Source organism: Melopsittacus undulatus, chromosome 11 (assembly GCF_012275295.1).
Source record: "Melopsittacus undulatus isolate bMelUnd1 chromosome 11, bMelUnd1.mat.Z, whole genome shotgun sequence".
Classification (NCBI taxonomy): Eukaryota; Metazoa; Chordata; class Aves; order Psittaciformes; family Psittaculidae; genus Melopsittacus; species Melopsittacus undulatus.
Window position 1 is genome coordinate 14731927 of NC_047537.1, and position 19738 is coordinate 14751664.

General features: G+C 40.3%; 2 protein-coding genes across 6 annotated transcripts in view; one reads left to right on the forward strand and one right to left on the reverse strand.

Annotated features, from left to right (window-relative positions):
• Positions 1–13155, forward strand: part of MBTD1 (mbt domain containing 1) — a 32520-nt gene extending 19365 nt beyond the window's left edge. For all 5 annotated transcript variants that reach the window (XM_034067443.1, XM_034067444.1, XM_034067441.1 and 2 more), the window contains 7 exons: positions 632–687; positions 913–1017; positions 1834–1981; positions 4501–4583; positions 4887–5121; positions 5802–5879; positions 12363–13155. In XM_034067443.1, the coding sequence (XP_033923334.1) occupies positions 632–687; positions 913–1017; positions 1834–1981; positions 4501–4583; positions 4887–5121; positions 5802–5879; positions 12363–12481 (824 nt within the window). In that variant the 3' untranslated portion in view covers positions 12482–13155. The remainder of the gene's footprint in view (positions 1–631; positions 688–912; positions 1018–1833; positions 1982–4500; positions 4584–4886; positions 5122–5801; positions 5880–12362) is intronic.
• Positions 13156–16860: 3705 nt separating this feature from the next.
• LOC106023293 (nucleoside diphosphate kinase) lies at positions 16861–19719 on the reverse strand. The gene is made up of 5 exons (XM_034067591.1): positions 19595–19719; positions 19172–19304; positions 18585–18686; positions 17514–17626; positions 16861–17099 (listed from the first exon to the last, which is right to left on the reverse strand). The coding sequence occupies exons 2-5, from the start codon at positions 19298–19300 to the stop codon at positions 16982–16984; spliced, it is 462 nt and encodes a 153-aa protein (XP_033923482.1). The 5' UTR covers positions 19301–19304; positions 19595–19719; the 3' UTR covers positions 16861–16981.
• Positions 19720–19738: the final 19 nt, after the last annotated feature.

Sequence of the window (19738 nt, forward strand, 5' to 3'; positions counted from 1 at the left end):
CACATCTGTCTCTTGTACAATGCAACATGTATCAAGTCTGGTTTTTAATATTTCTCTGCTCCATTGAGCTTTTGTCTCTTGTCAGAAACAGAGTTCCTGTAACACGTACATAAGGCATCCCTTGAGGAAAGCCTTCAGTTTTCCAAGCGCTTAAGCTTTGACCGAAACCATTTAGAAATAAGAGTGGTTAAAGAAATCAAGAGCAGAGCTGCTTCCCACAAGTGGTGCCTCTAGCAGAATTCCAGGGGTTGCCCTTGGAAAGTAATATTGAACAATTGACTAAACCCAGCTATATAACCATATACTTTCTGTCATAACATAGTGCAAAGTAGTTACCAATTTCTTGCAAAAGCTTCTGTGTGCATTTGCATCAATTCTATGACATAATCAAGTGGTCTTGTAAATATTGGGTATTGGGCTTTTCTATAAATGTGTTGGTGTTGTAGACGTATTTCAGGAGAAGTCAATAAGGAAAATGGCTGGATTATGGCCTTCAGAATTTTGTGGTAGTCCCATTATAAACTGTGTGCCTCCCATGCCAGTGATTGCACTGTATAAGTTAACATTCACAAAGTAGTACTATCTGCTATTAACAAAACTTCTGCATAACATCTACTATTATTCCTTGTAGATATTACAAAGAAACAGGATGGACATTTTGATGCACCCCCACATTTATTTATGAAGGTGAGTTTGCTGTCAAGAACACTGTTTTCTCAGAGTCGATTGAGGACTTAAGTCTAGCTCAGCATGTTACTTCTTTTATTCAAGCTCTTGCCTCATTTGGCCTCCTTAACATAAGCAGGGATGATACAGCAGGTATTTCCATCTGTTGCTTTGGCAGCGTGGGGTTACGTTTTGTTCCAGACTTATTGGAGTCTTAGCTTCTGGTGCTGTTATCTGATTCTTTAGGTAAAAGAGGTTGACGCAGCTGGAGAATTTTTTAAAGAAGGGATGAAATTGGAAGCTATAGACCCCTTAAACCTTTCGGCAATATGTGTGGCAACCATAAGAAAGGTAAGAAAGCAAATGTGTATTTGGGGAAGGTAGACAGGAATCCTTTATTTATTCAGTTTTATTCAGGCATGAAACAAAAGAACTCAAACCCAAAATAAATGCAGTTCATTCACACAGTGAATGTTTATGGAATATGTCCAGTTACTGCTTACATACAACTACTGTGAAAAAGACAATATCCAGGTAAATTTTTGTTTTGACTTTAATCCCTGGAAATTCAGCCTTACCTTTAATTAGAGCATGTTTGTGAGATTAGTGCTGCTAATTTTACCAAGTGTTTTGCAACTGAAACCTCATCTCGCTTACTTGCAGAAGCCTATGAAGACTTTTAAGGGTATACTTCTTCCCTAGCTTGATAGAAAGGGAGCTCATCCATGTGAAATCTATTTTAAAAGAGGAAGAAAATGTGGGAAGTAGCTTAGCAGAACTGTATAACCTTACCAATGAGTAGTGCAGTTATGATTTTGAGTCTTTTGTCTCATTAGTGGTGTGCAGAATATCTTTGCAAGCTGAAGAGTAGACTGAATTATAAAACTTTAGAAGTAGAACTGATGTTCATGACTAGAGATCAGGAAAAGGAAATGTTCATCTCATAACTTTGCTGTTAACAAAGGTACATCTGACAGTAATGCACCCAGTCTCGGAGACAGGTATGATTTGGGATTTTTTTGTTCTGTTACAATTGAATGTCCTTCTAAGTGTGCTTCCATTATGATTGAGTTACTTTTCACTCTTTTGAAACATGGCATGCTTTCTTTCTAGCCTTATCACACAGTTCAAGGTATTTACTGTAAAATTTTGTTTTTCTTCACAAAGGTTTTAGCAGATGGCTATCTTATGATTGGGATTGATGGCTCAGAAGCAGCAGATGGGTCTGATTGGTTTTGTTACCATGCCACTTCCCCTTCTATTTTCCCTGTTGGTTTCTGTGAAATTAACATGATTGAACTAACTCCACCCAGAGGTACATATAGCATTCTGACCACATTTTATTTTGACTATTTTTCAGTGATATTGTATGTGCCATATGCTTTGTTTCTTAACTCAGTCTACAAAATTCGTGTCACTTTTTAGGACTTTCTCAAGTCTGAAACAGATACAACAGCGTAATGTCAAAGTAATCTACAACAGAGATGACAAACCTCCAATTTAGAAAGAGTCAAATTGAACATTGATTCTCTGGCTAAAGTAATTTGCTTTTGCTGTCAGAAATTGAGGATAGCCACTGGTTGAATGGTACATCCATTAAATGAATGGGAAGTATGCTTGTTACTAAAAGGACTGTTCAGAGCATGGCGTTGCTTGTGAAGTCCTGGCCATCAAAAGGATTAAGAAGCATTGTAAAGAATCTCAAGCTTAGTCTAATTCACAGTAATACCAGAATATGCATAAACTTGAGCTTTGAGGAAGTAACCATGAGAGCTGTATGTTGCATAATCCCTTCTGTGAGAGAAAGCTGTCTGTCCACTAGCACATACGCCTACAGAAGACTGTATTGCCTTCATTCTTCCATTTTATTGTCTTGGTCTAGTGATTTATAAAGGGTTGTTACTAGCTGTGTAACAACAGATAATAATGGTTTTCTATGGATTTTATTTTCTCCATTCTCATTCTTGCAGGCTTCTACTTCATTGAATTAATTTTCTAGGTAATAACTACAAAGACAGTGTAATGCGACATGAAGAAAATCCTTTCATATCATTTTAATTATTGCACACTAATGAATCTGTCATTGCTGAGTATGTGGAAAGTGCAGCTGGACAGATTTACTGTTATTTTGCAGTTCATTTAGTGAATTTATTGCCTACAAATTCATGGGTGTAATCAGCCCTAAAAAATAGTTGGTGCAAGAGTCTCTTGAAATAAAGTGGGAGGAAAAAGCGTATCAATACCTATCAGTCTGTTTAGAAAGAAATACATTAACTTGCTGATACAGAATAGGAAAAACCCTCCATTCTATGATGAAACTCATCCTCATTACTCTTCAGACACTACTTACACTATACAACGTGAATTTTGTTGTTAGCATGTTTATGATTCTTCCGTGTTTCTTCTATCATAGCAACCTTATCCTTTCTCTACCTGTGTATTTTCCCTGTTATTGCAGTTTTCCATAGTGGTTCTGTATCACCCACTGAGCCATGATTAAAAATTGCACATGCAATAATGTAAAAGTCATTTGAAACAGGAATTAACAGGAGTAAAATACAGAACATAATGCACATTAACATATTTAATGGGATCGCAGTAATCAAAGCTTCTTAGCTCTTACAAGAGGTGTATTTTGCTTTCCAAGTTATGGGCTTGAAAATGGACACTTTCTGAATTCTGACTACTCCAGCAAGGACCACGTGCACATGTCTGTGGTCTGTGTGTGGTGAGAAGTTAAAGGTCTTGATACTGATATATTGATCTAGCCAGGAGCTGTGCATTAATGAGACAGCATTAGTACACAGAACTGATAGATTACTGCCCTTAGTTATTTTTAGCTATCCAGCTATATCTATTCATGCAAATATTGCATACCTATTGTGAATACTTTTCCGGATTACATGTGGCAGTGCAGATAAGTCACTGTGAAATCATTGGACTTCATACACTCATTCTTTCCAAACATCTTCATCTCATGCTGGAATTAGAAGATGCTTAGGCACTTTCAAGAATGGAATTGTATTTTGGGCTGCCTCATGAGTCTAGCCCTGCAGAACTGAGCTAAGACCCAGTGGGAGCTCTCTGCCCCCCTTAGATGAGATCCAGCCATTTTCCATAGCTCCCAATGCCCTGCTCATTACACTCAATCAGTTCAGGATGTCCTACACTGCATATGACTACCAAGAAATCTTTCAAGCTCTTGTTGCTCCAGCTAGAGTTTGAGATCTGTTGGTTTAAGCAGTTGTAGAAGTTGCCCAAAATCCCTGCATATTTTATGCATATTCAGTAGGTAAACAAAACCTACATATATTTGGGAGATTTTTCTTTATAATACCCTTTAAAAGTAACGGGAAAAGATCCTATAGTTTTTCATGTTACGTCCTGGTTTACCCTTATTTTACAATATTCATGCTTGTTCTTACCACTCTGTTCCTAACAATTCAAGTATTTAAATAGTGGAGCTCTTTCCCCGCAGCAAAGATACTGGATATGCTTAATTCCATGATCTGTTCTGGGTCATTTGTGTTGGGTATTGTAGAGATCAAGGATCTGTGTGGACAGAAAGCTTCAAGTATGAGTGATTAATTGTAACATTAAATGACACTTTCCATATTATCCAGAGGCTCATTCATCTTGTGTTGCAAATGGACAACATCCAGGAGACTGTCTTGTCCCTTAGACAGAGCTCAGAGGGTGGAAGTTTCTGATGTTAATGTTTTGCTTCTTTGTTGTCTTTTTAGCCATAACACAGTGCTAGTAGACTATTTTTGTTGTTGTCCTTAGGCCTGATGTTTGCAGTTGATGGATGTAAATATTGTTTCCAATTCACAGGTTATGCAAAACTCCCTTTTAAATGGTTTGACTACCTCAGGGAAACTGACTCAATAGCAGCACCTGTAAAGCTCTTCAACAAGGTAATAAACATTCTACATCTTTAAATGGAATTAGCATTTTCTTTACATTTCTATCTATGTTCAGTGGGATTGACCCATTTCATTAAGTGCAATTTTGAAAAACTAAGGCAACAGAGACTGGCAGAAATGAGAACCATTTAAATATATTAAACTTCAGTGTTTGTGAAATGTGAAATAAATAGTGTACATGAAACTTGATGTTTCCCTATATGAAGTTGATTGAAATACTTATTCCAATATTGTGCTTAAACCATCTCAATTAACATGTTTGCTTACTGGTGTTTGCCTTATTTGCTTTTCCAGGAAGTTCCAAACCATGGGTTTCATGTTGGAATGAAACTGGAGGCTGTTGATCTGATGGAACCTCGCCTGGTATGTGTAGCCACAGTAACTCGCATTATCCATCGTCTTCTGAGGATACACTTTGATGGATGGGAAGATGAGTATGATCAGTGGGTGGACTGCGAGTCCCCAGACCTCTATCCAGTGGGATGGTGTCAGCTAACTGGATATCCACTACAGCCACCAGCACCACAGTGTAAGTTCCTGTCTTGTCAAGAACGTAACAATTGCTTCTGGTCCTTGTTCTTCATTGATGATTTTCTCTAACTTCACCCTTTTCAAGTCAGGTCCCCAGCCATAACAAAAAACCAGAACAAGGTCTTGCTAATGCTTGGCAGTATGCAGCTCTGATCTTTCCCACCTTGATTTGTAAAGTACTTCTGGGTGCTTTTGAGGCTACTGTATCTTTTAATGCCAGAAGATGCTTGTTTGATGCAGGGGGAAAAACCTGCTACTTACTCATCAGTTCTGGATAATATCACTGAGAATTTCTATTGCTCTAAGATTGCAAATATACGTGCTTTACATACTGGATTTGATGGAACTCTGCATGTGCATTGCTATTCATGTGCAGAAGTATTTGTGTGTTAAGGCTGTCTTTTTAGTGCGTCAAGACTTGTCCTGCCAGGTCAAGTTATATGGTTATAATTGATAGCTGTATTTTGCATACTGTTAGCATTTAGTGAGAAGCCAACAGCAATTTCTGTTAGTAATTTAATGGGAGGCTTTTGGTATAACAAACATACTCTGCTTTTGTTCAGTCACTAGGGGAAAACTTTTGGAACTGTGTAACAGCTTTGATAGATTCTGAAGTGGTTTGCCAAAATTTCAAGTTAATTCTAAACTTTTAATTTAGAATTTTGAATCCTTTTGCAGCATCAAGAGACAGCCAGTCGAGTTCCTCAAAACAGAAGAAAAAAGCTAAATCACAGCAGTACAAAGGACATAAAAAAAGTGGGTGACAAAGTAGCATTTGCACTTTACCTGTTGTTTAAAAAGTTTGTGGTCACTCTCTAAGTGCCTGTTCGATTTGGGGATGTTTGTGTGCAAACTGGTGTTATGCTTAAAGGTGCAGTATACCATAAAAGGAACTTTTTCACTGAGAATAACCCATTTTTGTAACTAGCAACAAGGTAGATGTTGCTGCTAATAATCTGTATTAATTGTAGGTGGACAACTGTTACAGTAGTTGTGGTATTCACACAAAATTTAATAATACATTGACTATGTAGGTGGACTACCTTACCCAGAATGCTAAGGTATCAATGAGCACACCTCTGCTTTTTGTAACACAGGTGTAGCAATAAGAACCAAGTTACTCAGGTCAGAAAGAATGAGATGTAGGAAACTTACATTGCCATCTACCTGGTTCAGTTTTAACAAAAAGTTACTTATTTGCTGTTTTTTTTAGCTGAGACATCTGTGGGGATCTGTATGTAAATAAGACTTTGATATGATTATTTTCAGAAGTAATAAATAGCACTGCTGGATGTGACTATTCTTGTCACAGTAAAACATAGTGATGATGTATTTAAGAATCTGAAGCATTCAGATTCTTTCCACAGTAATTGTTTCCTTTGGGATCAAATTATCTTCAGAGTTCGCAACCAGTTTGAAATTGCACAAATGCACATTTTGCATTTCTTCATCTTTTTATTTCCATGACTGTTGGTTTAAGCTGGAAATCTGTTTTGCATGAGTAAAATACAGGGAGTAGAGACAGCCAGTGGTGGGACCTTCTCCCACCATTCTTCTCAGGAAATCAAATGCGTCTATATTCTCTCTCCTCTAAGCAATATTATAATTTCATATGGCAGTTTTCCAAAGGTTTTCGAGTCATTTTTCCAATAATCTGATAGTTTTGAAAGGCAGCTACCTCTTGAGTCAAGAGCAAGAGCAATAACAGCCGTTGTACAAGAAATGCTTGTGCAAGAGATGATGAGACTATACACCTACCCTGTGTTCTTCACAGCCACACCATCTTTAAATTATGTCTACCTCAAGTTCTTATAAGATCTTTCTTTAAGAAGAACCAATTATAACTCGGGGGGGGGGGGGGAGTTTTTTTCTGCTACATAAGATGAAATTTGTCCTTATAGAAGTAGATTGTCTTGTTCCAGACAGCCTAAGTATGTATTATATTCGGAGCATCAACTCATTATGCTCATTTATTCTCTTGATGTTTTGTTGAAAACTAGAGTATTGAAAAGAAGGTGCAGTATTTTACACTGCAGACATCTGGGCAGATGCTACAGAAAACTCAAGACACATTTGTGTGTGCTTTAGCTCTATTTCATCTGTTTCTCTTGTTTCAAATCTTTCTGTTTGAACAGTAGTTTCTTGTAATAAGAGATTAATTCATTGATTTCTGTTCAATCACAGATGTAGCTGTAAGGGAAGGGCCCATTGGCCTGGGATAGGAAAAATAAGATACCTTGTTTCTGTGTAGGAGCTGAAGCTAAACTCTAAGTTAGGTCTGCTCTAGGTTCCTGCAGTGATTCTGAGAATTGTGTCAAATGAGATTAAAACTGTGGTTTTATCTCAGGCTTTCCCTGTGAGAGGAGTCACTTCAGTGACGAGCTGTGCTGCTGTTGTGTAGGACTAATGTGAGGAACTAAAACCCTTGTCTTCCCAGTCCATTTGTGAATGGATCTAATGAATCTGGAACATCCTTCACTAGTCATTGCAGAAAGCAACCTTTGCCATTTGGGTCTTTGGGCGTAAAGAGAAGTTGACCAGCGAGTGCCACAGATAAAGCTGGTTTCTGGGAAGTTCTTATGACTTTCTGTTAGGTGCCTCAAACATTGCACTGTTTCTGCTTTCTGCTCTTAGAGGAAATAGTAAAATGCATATCCTCTTAAGAATCTTGCAGTGGTATTTTCTGAATAGAATTCAGGTACAGAAGAACTGAAGCTGATCTGAGAACATCAGTCTGAAAAGCTATGAGTGCTGTTGCCTTAAGCTAGGGAAAGGTGTCTATATCACTAATTGCCTTTGTGTAGGACCTGTTCTCGGATAATTCTGGGCTGTCTGAGCAAATTTTTAGCACACTTTGCTAGACCATCCTGCTCCTTACCTCATCCCTCTCCTTTCACCCAATAGCTCTGCAAAAGTTTCTTGGTATTTCTCTTTGTAAGTGCGACACAAACACTGTAAAGGAAATTCCTCTTATCTAGTGCCATAGGAAGATTTATTCTATGGGAATTCATTCTTTATTTCTCACTATCTAAAGTAAATTTGGGCTGTGAAAACAAGGAAAAACTTCCACTGGTTTCTGGACAGCCTACTAAGAAATCTATTTAATCATCAGAAGATGAGAGAACAAGGTCATGAACAGTTATAGTTGGCTGCCTCCTACGTGTTTGTTGGTTTTTTCCTAAGTAGGTTATGGCAACAGACATGCTGAGTCACAGGAAACAATACTGAGAAAATGTTTTCTCTAGCCTTATATTGTTTAGTACTTGTAAATAAAAAATAGTCTTATTTGAAAAGGATTTCAGTCATAAAACTGTATAATGCAGTAGTAATGGAAAGTAACCACAGATTATTGGCAGGAAACTCTCCTAATTAAACTAGATTATTTTTAGCACAGAGAGATGCTACTTCCACATATTTTTTCCTGTACTCACAGTGCACTCCAGAATGTCTTCAGGTCATTCTGCTGTGGATAATGATGAATACATCTAGTGCAGTATTTCATCTCCTTGCTGACTCCATTGAGAAGTGAGTAGCTTGTATTCAGTGTGAAGCAGAACTGATAATAGCGAACTCTGGCATAATGGGATCATGCCAAAAGAGAAGGAAGTTTGACTCCTCTTCTGCTGTGCCACTACAGAAACTGTTATAACCAGCAGGATTAACACTCATGTCACACTGAATTTCTCAGTGAACAGTCAGAGTTACCTAATGCACTTTAACCCAAGCGTTTATTTTAGTTTGACTTGATGTTTAGAGAGGAAGATACCAGTTGGGAAGAAACCTGTCAGTTTGCCCAGCCCACCCATGACAGGTGAGGTGCAGAGGAGCTTCTCTGGTGATGAAGAGTTGACTCCTCCTCCATATCGAACCTTTCCAGCACAGACAGCCCCGGAGGCCTTCCAGCCTCCCAGGACTAGCCAAGAGTTCAGTCCCAGCCTCAAAACAGGTAACTAGCCACATCAGTCTCTGTTACTGCAGAGGGAAATGATGCACAGGGTGGGGACCTACACATAGTCTAGCATGTAATGTGCTGACTCATCAAATCTCTTTTTCCTTTTTGTTCTTTTCTGTAAGTTTTGGTTGGTTTTATTTTTTCTGTTACAGAGCTTTTCATTCTCACTGACACACCATGTCACTGAATTAACCATAGGAAGCTATTGTAGCTGGGTTAGAACTTCATAGCAGATCATACTGCAGGTTGTTGAGGCACAGAGGAGCTCAGCAGAGTTTTAAAATGCATTCTATAACTGAGTGATAGTGTGTATTTCGGAAAACTTGATGAAGGCTGGGAGTTAGCATAGATTGTCTTTTGCAGAGGAAGTAACTGTAGACAGTAAGAGTGCTTTTTGCTTTCATGTCAGAAAAGCAGTTATTTGGAAGAGACCTTCGGAATGGAAGATGATATGAAAGGTTACTAATGTAGAAAATATTTAGAAAGTAGTTTGTCCTTTTAGATTTTGATCTTGTTGTAAAACCTGGCTTCGTTTAAGTATCCACAGTGCAAGGGTGCATCCATATGAGTAAGCAGAGAAAAACTTAAAAATTCATTTATCAGTAATACTGACTAAAATTAATATTGATTAAAATTTTGGGTTTATTTAAGGATAGTTTATGTAATGTAATCAGTCCCCTGCAAGCACCTGTTAGGGTTTTTTTCTCTTCCCTTTTCCTAACAATAGGCTGTAGCAACTAAACAAATTATGTCTAACAAATGTGGTTTAGTGATGTGATCTGTTGGACAAATGGGATTATGTTCTCCCTGCAGGACAGTTACCAGGTTGATAGATTTACCTTCATATTTGCTTGATTTACACTCCTGTAAACTTGCTAAAGTTAGAGCAGGCTGCCAGTATTGGCACTTCCCTTGGCTGTAGAACAGTCAGAACAGTTCCTCTTGTCCATCTGTATCTATTAACACAGTGGGACACGGTAACCTGCTTGCTTTCTTTAGACCCTGAGGACAAATCTCCACTCTTCATCACACATCTCTCAATGCTTCTCAAGAACTTCACTGTTACTCTAGCTTGCTACTCATGTACCTGTCCTTTAGCAGAGTCTTTGATGCAGAACAGAACCCGAGCGTTCTGAAGGGAAAATTCTGGAGTGCTTGTTTCTGCACAGCTTTTCTTCTCTTACTGCAAATCTACACCTGTATTGCATTCATGTAGTGCACAGACACACACAGTGTGAGTGTTCTGTGTCACTCAGTATCTGAGCTCCTATGAAACACCCCTGTACCTTCGTTTGTGACACCCAGTGCTTTCTATGATCATTTTGGGGTAAAGTTTGAAAGTTCTGAATTTTGGAGAGGCTGGAAAAAATTACTTGTGATATAGGCTTGTTATTATCCAAAGGTTTTAAGTCTGGAGAAGAGGAGGACATAACCCTGATATCGTATTGTAAGTTAACATATTTGAGATCAGCTGGAATGTATTCCTCAGCATCATGCACTGTTTTAGTAGCCATAAAGGATGTAGGGACATTGCAGGAGATGTTTGTTTTGGGCGATTTGTCTTTGAATGGAAGTACTGGAATATTAGTAGCAAGAGGCATCTGCTCTAAAGCATTTTGTGTCATGCTCATTAAAGAACCTTTTGTACTGTCACAAGCACAGGAGGAGGTTTCTGTACTTCATCTTATGTAGTATGAAGTGGTTTTGCTCTATTCCTTTGCATCCACAAGTACCTCTCATCTTTGAGTCATATGAAATGATCTTTTAAGCACTGAAATGCAACTGTTGGACAGCCTCACTTTTGAAAAGAGCCTACAGAAAGCCTGGCAGAGGAGGAGACTGTTAGGAGAGACTCACCCTGCTTCTGCACATACTCTAGACCATGCTGCTCTGTTCCATATTGATATTTGGGGGGTTGAATGACATTGCATGAGACAGTCTTTCTCTATCTCCAGGCAAATTACTGAGACTGCTTAAAGGGGGGTACCTTGTGTAACTGCATCACTTCTAACATGATCAGTCAGTTGACTTCCATTAGCTTGTTTATTCTTCTTTCAAGTAACTTGTATAATTGTAGCTAAGCTTTTCTTATAGAGGACTGTAGTTAAAAGCTGTGTAATAGGGACAGATGAAGCAAAGAGTTATTAAATATCTAAATATAAGGATTTCAGTTCAAGTTAGCAAGAGGCAAGCCAAATTATGGAGATTGCTATTACTCTTGTACCTGCAGAAGCATTCTGCAAGTACTGGGGAGAGAAGTAAAAGAACATGCCTGGTGGAGGTTAGATCATATCCCTGACCTCTGGGTAGCCTTTGCCTGAGGTATTGGCAGCATATTCAAGTATCCCATTATGTGTCTTATTTAGAAAGCACTTTTTTTGTCCTCCGGAGATCAAGATTCATGATCAGAATTAGGTATAATTCAGGGGAAAGTGTTCAGAAGAAGAAAAAAGGCAGCAAGAAACTGGCTTTTGTAGGTGGGAGGATTAAATTAATAATATTGATGAAATTAATAATTGATTAAATGTTTAATAATATTAAATTAATATTTTGATTTAATTTAGCACAAGAGTTTGTTTCAACAGGGAAGATGACATAGAAAAATAATAAAATAACAATCAAATGGCTTTTAAGTTATTGCAAGGTTACTAGTAACAACTAGCTAGTAACTAACTAGTAGCTTATGGGTTGTTTTTTTTCCCTTCACTATATTTCTGCATTTCCAGATACATTGATAATGCATATAAACTGTGTATTCAGAAGCCTTAATGCTCTTCTCATTCATTCAGCCAGAGAACCATTATTTGTTTACAACCAACCCTAACCCTTTAATGTGGGTACTGCACCTTTAATGAAAGACATAACATGTTTTATTTTGAGTGTTGCTTTCATTGTGTTCATATTTTGGTAACTGTCACTATTCATTAGTGAAACTGGAAAAGTAATTATGACATTGCTATTCATAACAGTGTTGTTCTGAGCAACAGTCATTATTAATATGCTTCAACCAGTGTTTTAAAATACTGAATTCTACAGAAAACCCTGTACAGAGCATATTGCTGTGTGTAGCTTCTTCAAATATGTTAATATTAGAGCATAACATAAAGTTTAATTTATGGTCAGAAAGCATCTGCTTTCAGTGGGGTACTGAGTGTTAAAAGAAGAATGCAGAGCATAAGGAAATGGGAAATCTGGGATCTGTTCCCAATTTAAATAATATTACGTAAATTTAAGGAAAATTTTATTTCCCTTAAAATATAAAGATCTTTCATACCTTTAATTTTTAGTGACTTCATTGCAACTGAAGGAGGAGTTGCTAGATGGGGAAGAATACAGCTTCCTTCAAGGAGCATCTGATCAGGAAAGCAACGGATCTGCCAGTTACTACATCAAACAAGAACCATGAGGCAGCTCAGAGAAGTGAGGGGCAGAGAACTGGTGACAGGAAAAGAACCTTTCTCCAAGACTGACTGCTTTTGCTCCCACTTGGAGGGTGCAGTTCCGGGGACTGTACCTGGGGCACTTTGCTAACTGTAGATGAGTTAGACTCAGTTCAGAACTTTTTTTGGAAGGGCGGGGAAACTATTTTAGTGAAAAAGATTTTTCAATTTATTAAAAAACGGGGGAAAAAAGGACACTTTTGTGTTGTATTTGAAGCTTTTGAAAGAATTTTGTAATATTTTCAAGTTCAGATTTATTGTGCATTGTTAACAAGAACTGAAAATCTAATTTTTTGGTAAGATTAAAGTCTAATTAGCATGATTGTGGGAAGCGGTTGGAGGAAGCTATAGGTGCAAATACAAAGGAACTGTCATAACAAATGAACCTTTTTGGTACAAGTTGGGGAGACTTTTAGACTCTTGTGAACTGCACTGGTCACGCCTCTGTTTTTTGGTTTATTTGGTGTTTTTATTGTGAAAATTAGGCATTTAAGCCCTAATTTAGAGGCATAAATTGTGTGTGGAAGATAGTCGTGTAAAGCTCTACTCAATGAGTAGTCCCAGTTGCAACGGAGCCATCACCTGAGGATTTTAACTTTTCAATATGTTTTTCTTTAGTTTAAAATACTTTTATATATATATATATATATATATGTAAGACATTTTGTGTTTTTAAGTTCCTTAGGGTCTGATTCAGTGCCCGTCAATATCAGTAGCCTTGTCTCCCAATGACTGCAGTGGTCATTGGGTTGGGACTATGAAGCTCTTCTCTGTACATGAATGTCTGTAGACTTGGAATGCTTCAGCAAATGTTTACAGAGCCCTATGCCAAACTGGAACTTCAGCAGATCCCCTTATTTGGAAGATTATTTTTAGCTATAAATTTAGACTCAAGAAGAAACTTAGACAAACAGTTGCTCAGGCCTCCCATAGTCGTGGGAAGGAACTTCTGAGTATTCCTTCTGATGACGTTTTTTCCCATTCAGGATAACCTAGGTGTTTCCTTACCATCTTAAATATTTATTTGTGAACATTCAAACCTGATGTTCCACATGGTTTCAGGTGAGCTAAAAGGAGCCATACCTTGTAGATTCAAAAGAGTTCCGTTCCGCACAGCCTGCAATATGCCTTTCTTGCTGCAATAGCATAATATAGAAGGTGAGACTTGAGAACAGTATGTAAATCATATGCTGTCTAGTATATAATTCATGAACTGGATTTGCTTATTGCCTGGAATTCTTCTGGCATCCCATTAGCCCCACCTGCTTAACTGTCCAGATGTTTTTAAAGGCAATGTAAAAGGGTGGGAACAACTACCAGTATAATGCAGAGTATTTAGCATGAGCTCTTAGTTCAGATTCCATCCTTCCATGTTTTTAACCCTTGTACCTTTTTGTAGCTAATGTCATTCCTGGTGTTGAAGAATGAAATGGTTCAGCCCTGCAGAGCTGTGACTGGGAAAATGTGCATCAAGAGCTTTAGCTTTTACCAGTAAGGTTCATTAACTAAACTCTCAGGAATTAACTGCATATGTTCTACAAGTGCTTCTGGGTCTTCGCAGGTCCCCCTTTCAGAGCAGTACAATGATCATCTGACTCTTGACCGTCAGTTAGGGCTTAAAAGAGAAACTAATCAAAGTGATTAACATCTGTGTTCCTACAGCCTAAGAAATGCTTTAAGGTTATGAACCCACAGAGCCCCAGGAGACCATTTTTGTATATTGTTGTTTAAACTTAAAAAAAGAAAAAACAAAACCAAGTGCATAGAAAGTTGAAAACCAGCAATTTGATTATTTTCTAAAATATTGCTCTAACTTTGGGTATTGGTGATATGCACAGGTTTACCTCATTCTATGCAAGAGGGGTTAATTATGTAAAGTTTTGTATTTACTACTGGAAGTAAAACTGTCCTGTATAGCATAGGAATGTCTGGAATTCTTTTCTCCCTTACTGGTAACGTTTCTTAAATCATGACCCTTGTTTACCAACAGCTTCTTGTATTGACAGAATCTGGTTATCCGATGATAAGTATCTGTAACTTCAGATGGTAAAGACATTTTAGCTCTCTAAAATAGCCATAAAAAGGACTTTGTCCAGCTTGGTAGACTTCAAATATGTTCTGTCAGCTGACTCATCCACAGCTTTTCTTTTGAACAGCCTGGATTGGAGGAGTAGGATTAGAGACCATTGCAATGACACTTTGAGCCTTGAATAACTTTTTTAACCCCCGTGTTCTCAAATTTTAACCTGCTTTACCATCCAGCTCTGCAAGCAAACATTGATGTGGTTTGGTAAGTTTGATTTTTATTGTTTATAATGCAGCACCTTGCAGATTGTCCCAGTCTGCTGGACCAAGGTTGGCACAATCTTCCTTTCTTCTCTCATCTTCTGACTTCAGTCAAAAAACTGTTGCATTCATTTGTGTTTTATTATGTGGAAGCTCAGGCTGCTAATAAGGTATATTGCCAAGTCTCTAAACCTTGGGCTTCTGTATATTACCCAGGCTTGTACCTGACCTCTAAGTTACAGTTTTCAAATGTCAAGAGGGAAATCTAGTGCTTACATCGAACACACTTCCTGTGATGGAGAAACGTAAGAATCAGATTTGAAGTCTCTCAGTCTTTATAATGTTCTTTAAAAATGGGTATTTTATTCACTAAACACTAAAGGATGTGAGTTGAAGCATTTTTTAATACATGTGTAGCTTCAGTATGAGTTGGGTGAAATCTCTCGTGTTTCTGAATTCCAAATATACCTTAATTGTCAAGTACAGTGAAACCTGTCCAAAGCAAACCATGTAAGGAGCCAATTGAAGTCACCTGGGAGAGGATTAAGGAGAACCCAAGCAAAATTATGCTGGGTTAGAGTTGTCTCTTTAAGGAGCAGGCTGCCGGCTGTGGTACCCACGGAGTAGGCTTCACTATAGTGAGTAACATGGCTCTTGGTGTTTTTATCTTCACTTTAAGCCATGTCAGGTGGCTAGAAGAGCAGCCAAGTGTTGGACATCTGAAATCTTCAATGGGGTCAATCTGATTTCAGTATTGGGCACAGCTGGTCTTCATACCCCTATGGTAGGGCGAGTTGTACCTTACTTTGCGGCTACCCTTCTGTTACTGCTCAGAATCCTTCTGCTGGTCTTTGGGTTGTATGTTACTTTAAATACAGGTCTTTTAACCTTGCTGCATCTGAGGAAAGCTAAAGCAGTTACCGATTCCTTGTCCTACGGATACTAACACGGGTTTCAGTGTTTGTTTGGTTTTTTTATTGTTGTTTTTATGTGATGTGAATACCCTCTCCCGTCAATATTTGTACGATGGTGCTAATATATTTGGTAACAATCCTTTATTGGGAAGGGATTTTAAAAAACTGTGATTGAAACTGAATTTTTCTTCCTTTTACTTTTCATATTTAACACAAAAAGCCACAGCCATTTATACAAGCAAAAGGCATCAGCTTTGGCCCCTGGGAAAACATTGGGGGCGGGAATCAAGATTAAATGGGATTTTTACATCATTTCTGTATGTATTTGATATATAGATCAATATCTGTACAAATTTAATCTTTTATTTTCTTGGTAATTTGTGTGGTCAATGAGAGAGTTATTTAAAGCTTTCTCATGCAGTGTACATAACTAAGTGAAAAAAATGCTTTTGGAGAAATTAATGTTCCTTTCATTTTTACGAGACTGCAGATTTTCAGCATGGATGTGAAAAGCATTAAAATTATAACTTTGTGTACAAGATGAAAATAATTCACTAAATTTGCCTTTTTTACACAAAATAAAAATGATAAAAAGTCTTTTGCTTGAATAGTGATTTGTTTTGCTGTAGAATGCACCCCTTGGCATGTACGTAAACACATTCCAGGTTGCTTTCTTTAGTGGCTTTAAATTGGTAAAAGGGGAGATTGAGATGAGCTCTTAGGCAGGTCTTCCTTGTGGGTACTGAGGCGCCAGCACAGGGTGCCCAAAGCTGTGGCTGCCTCATCCCTGGCAGTGGGCTCTTATTTCACAGCTGGTATTAATAGCTGTGTTGGGAGGGACATTTTGTCAGGGGTTAGTACTCCTTTTTCTTCTAGTTCAGTTCTGCTGTGGTGGGAGTAGCTCCAGCATCCCTTCAGGTCTCCCTTTGCAAGCTGGCTTCGTGACTAATGTACTTTGAATGCTGCAAAAGCAACTTTGGCATCAACAAAAGTCACTGGATAGTTACTGTATTGCCTGTATGTGATTGACAGCTGGTGTTGGCCAGTCCTCCTACAAAAGGCAAATACTGAACATCCAAGTCAGATGTCTTATGCAGGCACCTGAACACAGCAGACTGTTTTACAGTGAATGCACCACAACACAATTACTTCATATGAATTTATTCGACAGTGCTGAAAACGACTAAGATAACCATGGTTGCTCCCAGGTAGTAGCTGGAATGAGATGATGCGTTTAGAAGGCACAAGTCACTGTGGCAACTCAGTTCACTCGTAGATCCAGTCATGTGCACAAGACTTGAAGTCAATGAGCTCTGCAGGTTTGAACCACAGGTTGATCTCCCTCTGTGCACTCTCCACAGAGTCACTACCATGAATGATGTTTCTGGGGAAGGAGAGAAGCACATTGGTCATATAAAAACACACTTCATCAACCGAAGTTCTCCTTAAGCAAAATCATGAACCATCTAGAGCTGCACAATTGCTATTGCAGGTACAACACTCAGACCCCCCCCCACTCTGGAAGAGCTACTGAAGCCTGGCAGGGTGACTAACTACAGCTACTGTGCTACAACAGCCACTGCCACCAACTGATCTTACAGAAAGCTCTGATGAGGAGAGGCAGCTCAAAACAAGTCAGTTTTGTGCCAAGCCATTTCCTTAAGTAGCAGTTATGGGTTGTGACCTGCAAATAAAACACCATCAGACTAGGACAGCTACCAACAGTCTTGACTTTCTAGAATCCAAGACTACCACTATGGAGCTGTTAATCTCTGTTGGTAGCAAACTGAGCACAAACCTTCCTACTTGAATGCCGAAGTCACCACGGATGGTACCAGGCTTGGAGTCTGCAGGGTTTGTTTCCCCAAGCATCACTCTCCCGGTTTTAACCACATTGAGTCCTTCCCATACCTTAAATAAAAACAAACAAATCCTATTTAGCATTGCTTATACAACATACCAAAGATTAATCTTTGCTAATCACACACTTTGCAAAGAAACAAGGGCTCTACCACCAAGAAAATGAATCCAGTCTAGAGCCTTTTCACTACCCTAAAGGGGTTGATAAGAAAGCTGGAGAGGGACATTTTTACAATGGCCTGTAGGGACAGGAAAAGGGGGAATGGCTTTAATCTGACAGAGAGGAAGCTGAGATGAGCTCTTAGGCAGAAGCTCTTCCCTGGGAGGGTGCTGAGGCGCTGGCACAGGGTGCCCAGAGAAGCTGTGGCTGCCCCATCCCTGGCAGTGTTCAAGGCCAGGTTGGACACGGGATTGGAGCAAGCTGCTCCAGTGGAAGGGGTCCCTGCCGGTGGCAGGGGGTTGGAGCTGGATTCTGGGATTCTCTTAGGCCTGTAGCAATGACTTAGGAAAACACATAGGGACTGAAAGTGACTGTGAAAAGGACTATCACCACTGTGACTCCAGCAAAGATGCTTCACCACGCCTCAGTTCACTGATGTACAAGGCCAACTTCAAAACCCTTCTGCTGGCCAGGGTAAGGGCAGCCTGAGCAGGTGCTCCTCATCAGCTACAGTCTGAACAGGAGATGCTGTTAGGGCAACTGCATTGCTCTGGGGGCAGTACAAAAAAGAGTGACACAAAGATGGGTTTCTGACCCTTTTTTGCCCCAAAACAAAGATTGTTTGGTGCATGCTAAGCATTTTAGCACATAACTTATACATGCACACTTTCTTGTTAATACATAGTAACTTCTTATGTGATTGTTTTCACTTTGTTTTTCTTTTGCCACTATCAGAACTGGGCAGTGTGAGAAAGTGTTTCTGCAACAGTATCTCTGAGTATTTTACGTTTACAGAGCAAAACATATGTATCCACGAATGTAGCCCTCAAGTAAAACGAAGCCACTTACCATGGCCACAGTAGGTCCAGAGTTCATGTATTTAACCAAACCAGGGAAGAATGGTCTGTCTTTCAGGTCAATGTAATGTTGCTTCAGAAGGTCTTCAGAGGCCTTTAAAAGAGAAAATGTAACATTATGTATCATGCCAAAAAAGCTATCACTGCTGCAAGACTACAGCATCAGTGATGGTATCCATCAGTCATTAACACTACCAGTAGCTGCTGCAATGCTGTTATGGGTTTCGATGGAAGTTCCTAATGTACATCATCAGTGCTGTGTGGTGTCAAACCATTTGCATTACAGCAGCCCTCAGAGCATCTGGATCTCTGGATGTCATTACCCAACACAACCTTCCACTCAAGGTCATTTCCTCCTCTCAGTTAGGTGCCATTGAGCCATTTGACACAAATCTGTTTGCTTAGGAAACGGCAGATATCAAACGTCTGTGCTCGATCCGCAGCTTGGCCTGACGGGTGAGCTGCTGGGCACCCCCGGCCTCGGCCCCCAGCTCTGACGCAGGAGGAGCCGCACACGAGGCGCACGTGTGTGTGGATGCAAGCACCGGTGCAGGCAGGCGAGGGGCGCAGGGGACTTACGTGCACCATCTTCATGCCCACCAGGTGGAAGCCCTTCTGCTCGAACCGCTTGATGATCTCCCCCACCAGCCCGCGCTGGACGCCGTCGGGTTTGATGGCGATGAACGTGCGCTCCTTGTTGGCCGCCATCGCGCTGCGGGGCACGGGGAACGATCGGCCTCAAGGTCGGCGGGCCCGGGAGCCCGCCCCGCCCGCGCACACGTGGCACCAGGACCGCGGCGTGTCCCGTCCCGTCCACCCCGCGCCGGGCCCCGCTCCCCCCGGCCCCACCGCTCGCAGGGTGTGGCCCGCAGGCCGCTGCGGCCGCGCCCGGCACTGAGCGAGCCCCCCTGCCTTAAGGCACAGGCCGCGGGCGAGGCCCGCACCCCCTCGGCCTCCCCTCACGGAGCGGACCGGAGCGCGGAGGCCCAGCCCCCCCCTCACCTCTCCGGAGCTCCCGCAGCCGCTGCCTTCCCCACCGCAGGCACCGCAGGAAGAGGCGGAGGCGGCGGCGGGCGGTCCCCGGCTCCCCCGCCCTGCGCAGAGGAGGAGCCGCCGGGTCTGCGGCGCTTGGGGGCGGGCCTGGAG

Bases quoted from the DNA above. Each gene is read 5' to 3' on its own strand.
- LOC106023293 (XM_034067591.1), bottom strand. From the start codon at position 19,300: ATGGCGGCCAACAAGGAGCGCACGTTCATCGCCATCAAACCCGACGGC. The intron at 17,627-18,584 runs GTAAGTGGCTTC...TTTTTATTTAAG, and splicing joins CTGGACCTACTGTGGCCATG to GTATGGGAAGGACTCAATGT. The intron at 17,100-17,513 runs GTTTGTGCTCAG...CTCCTTCCCCAG, and splicing joins TTCGGCATTCAAGTAGGAAG to AAACATCATTCATGGTAGTG.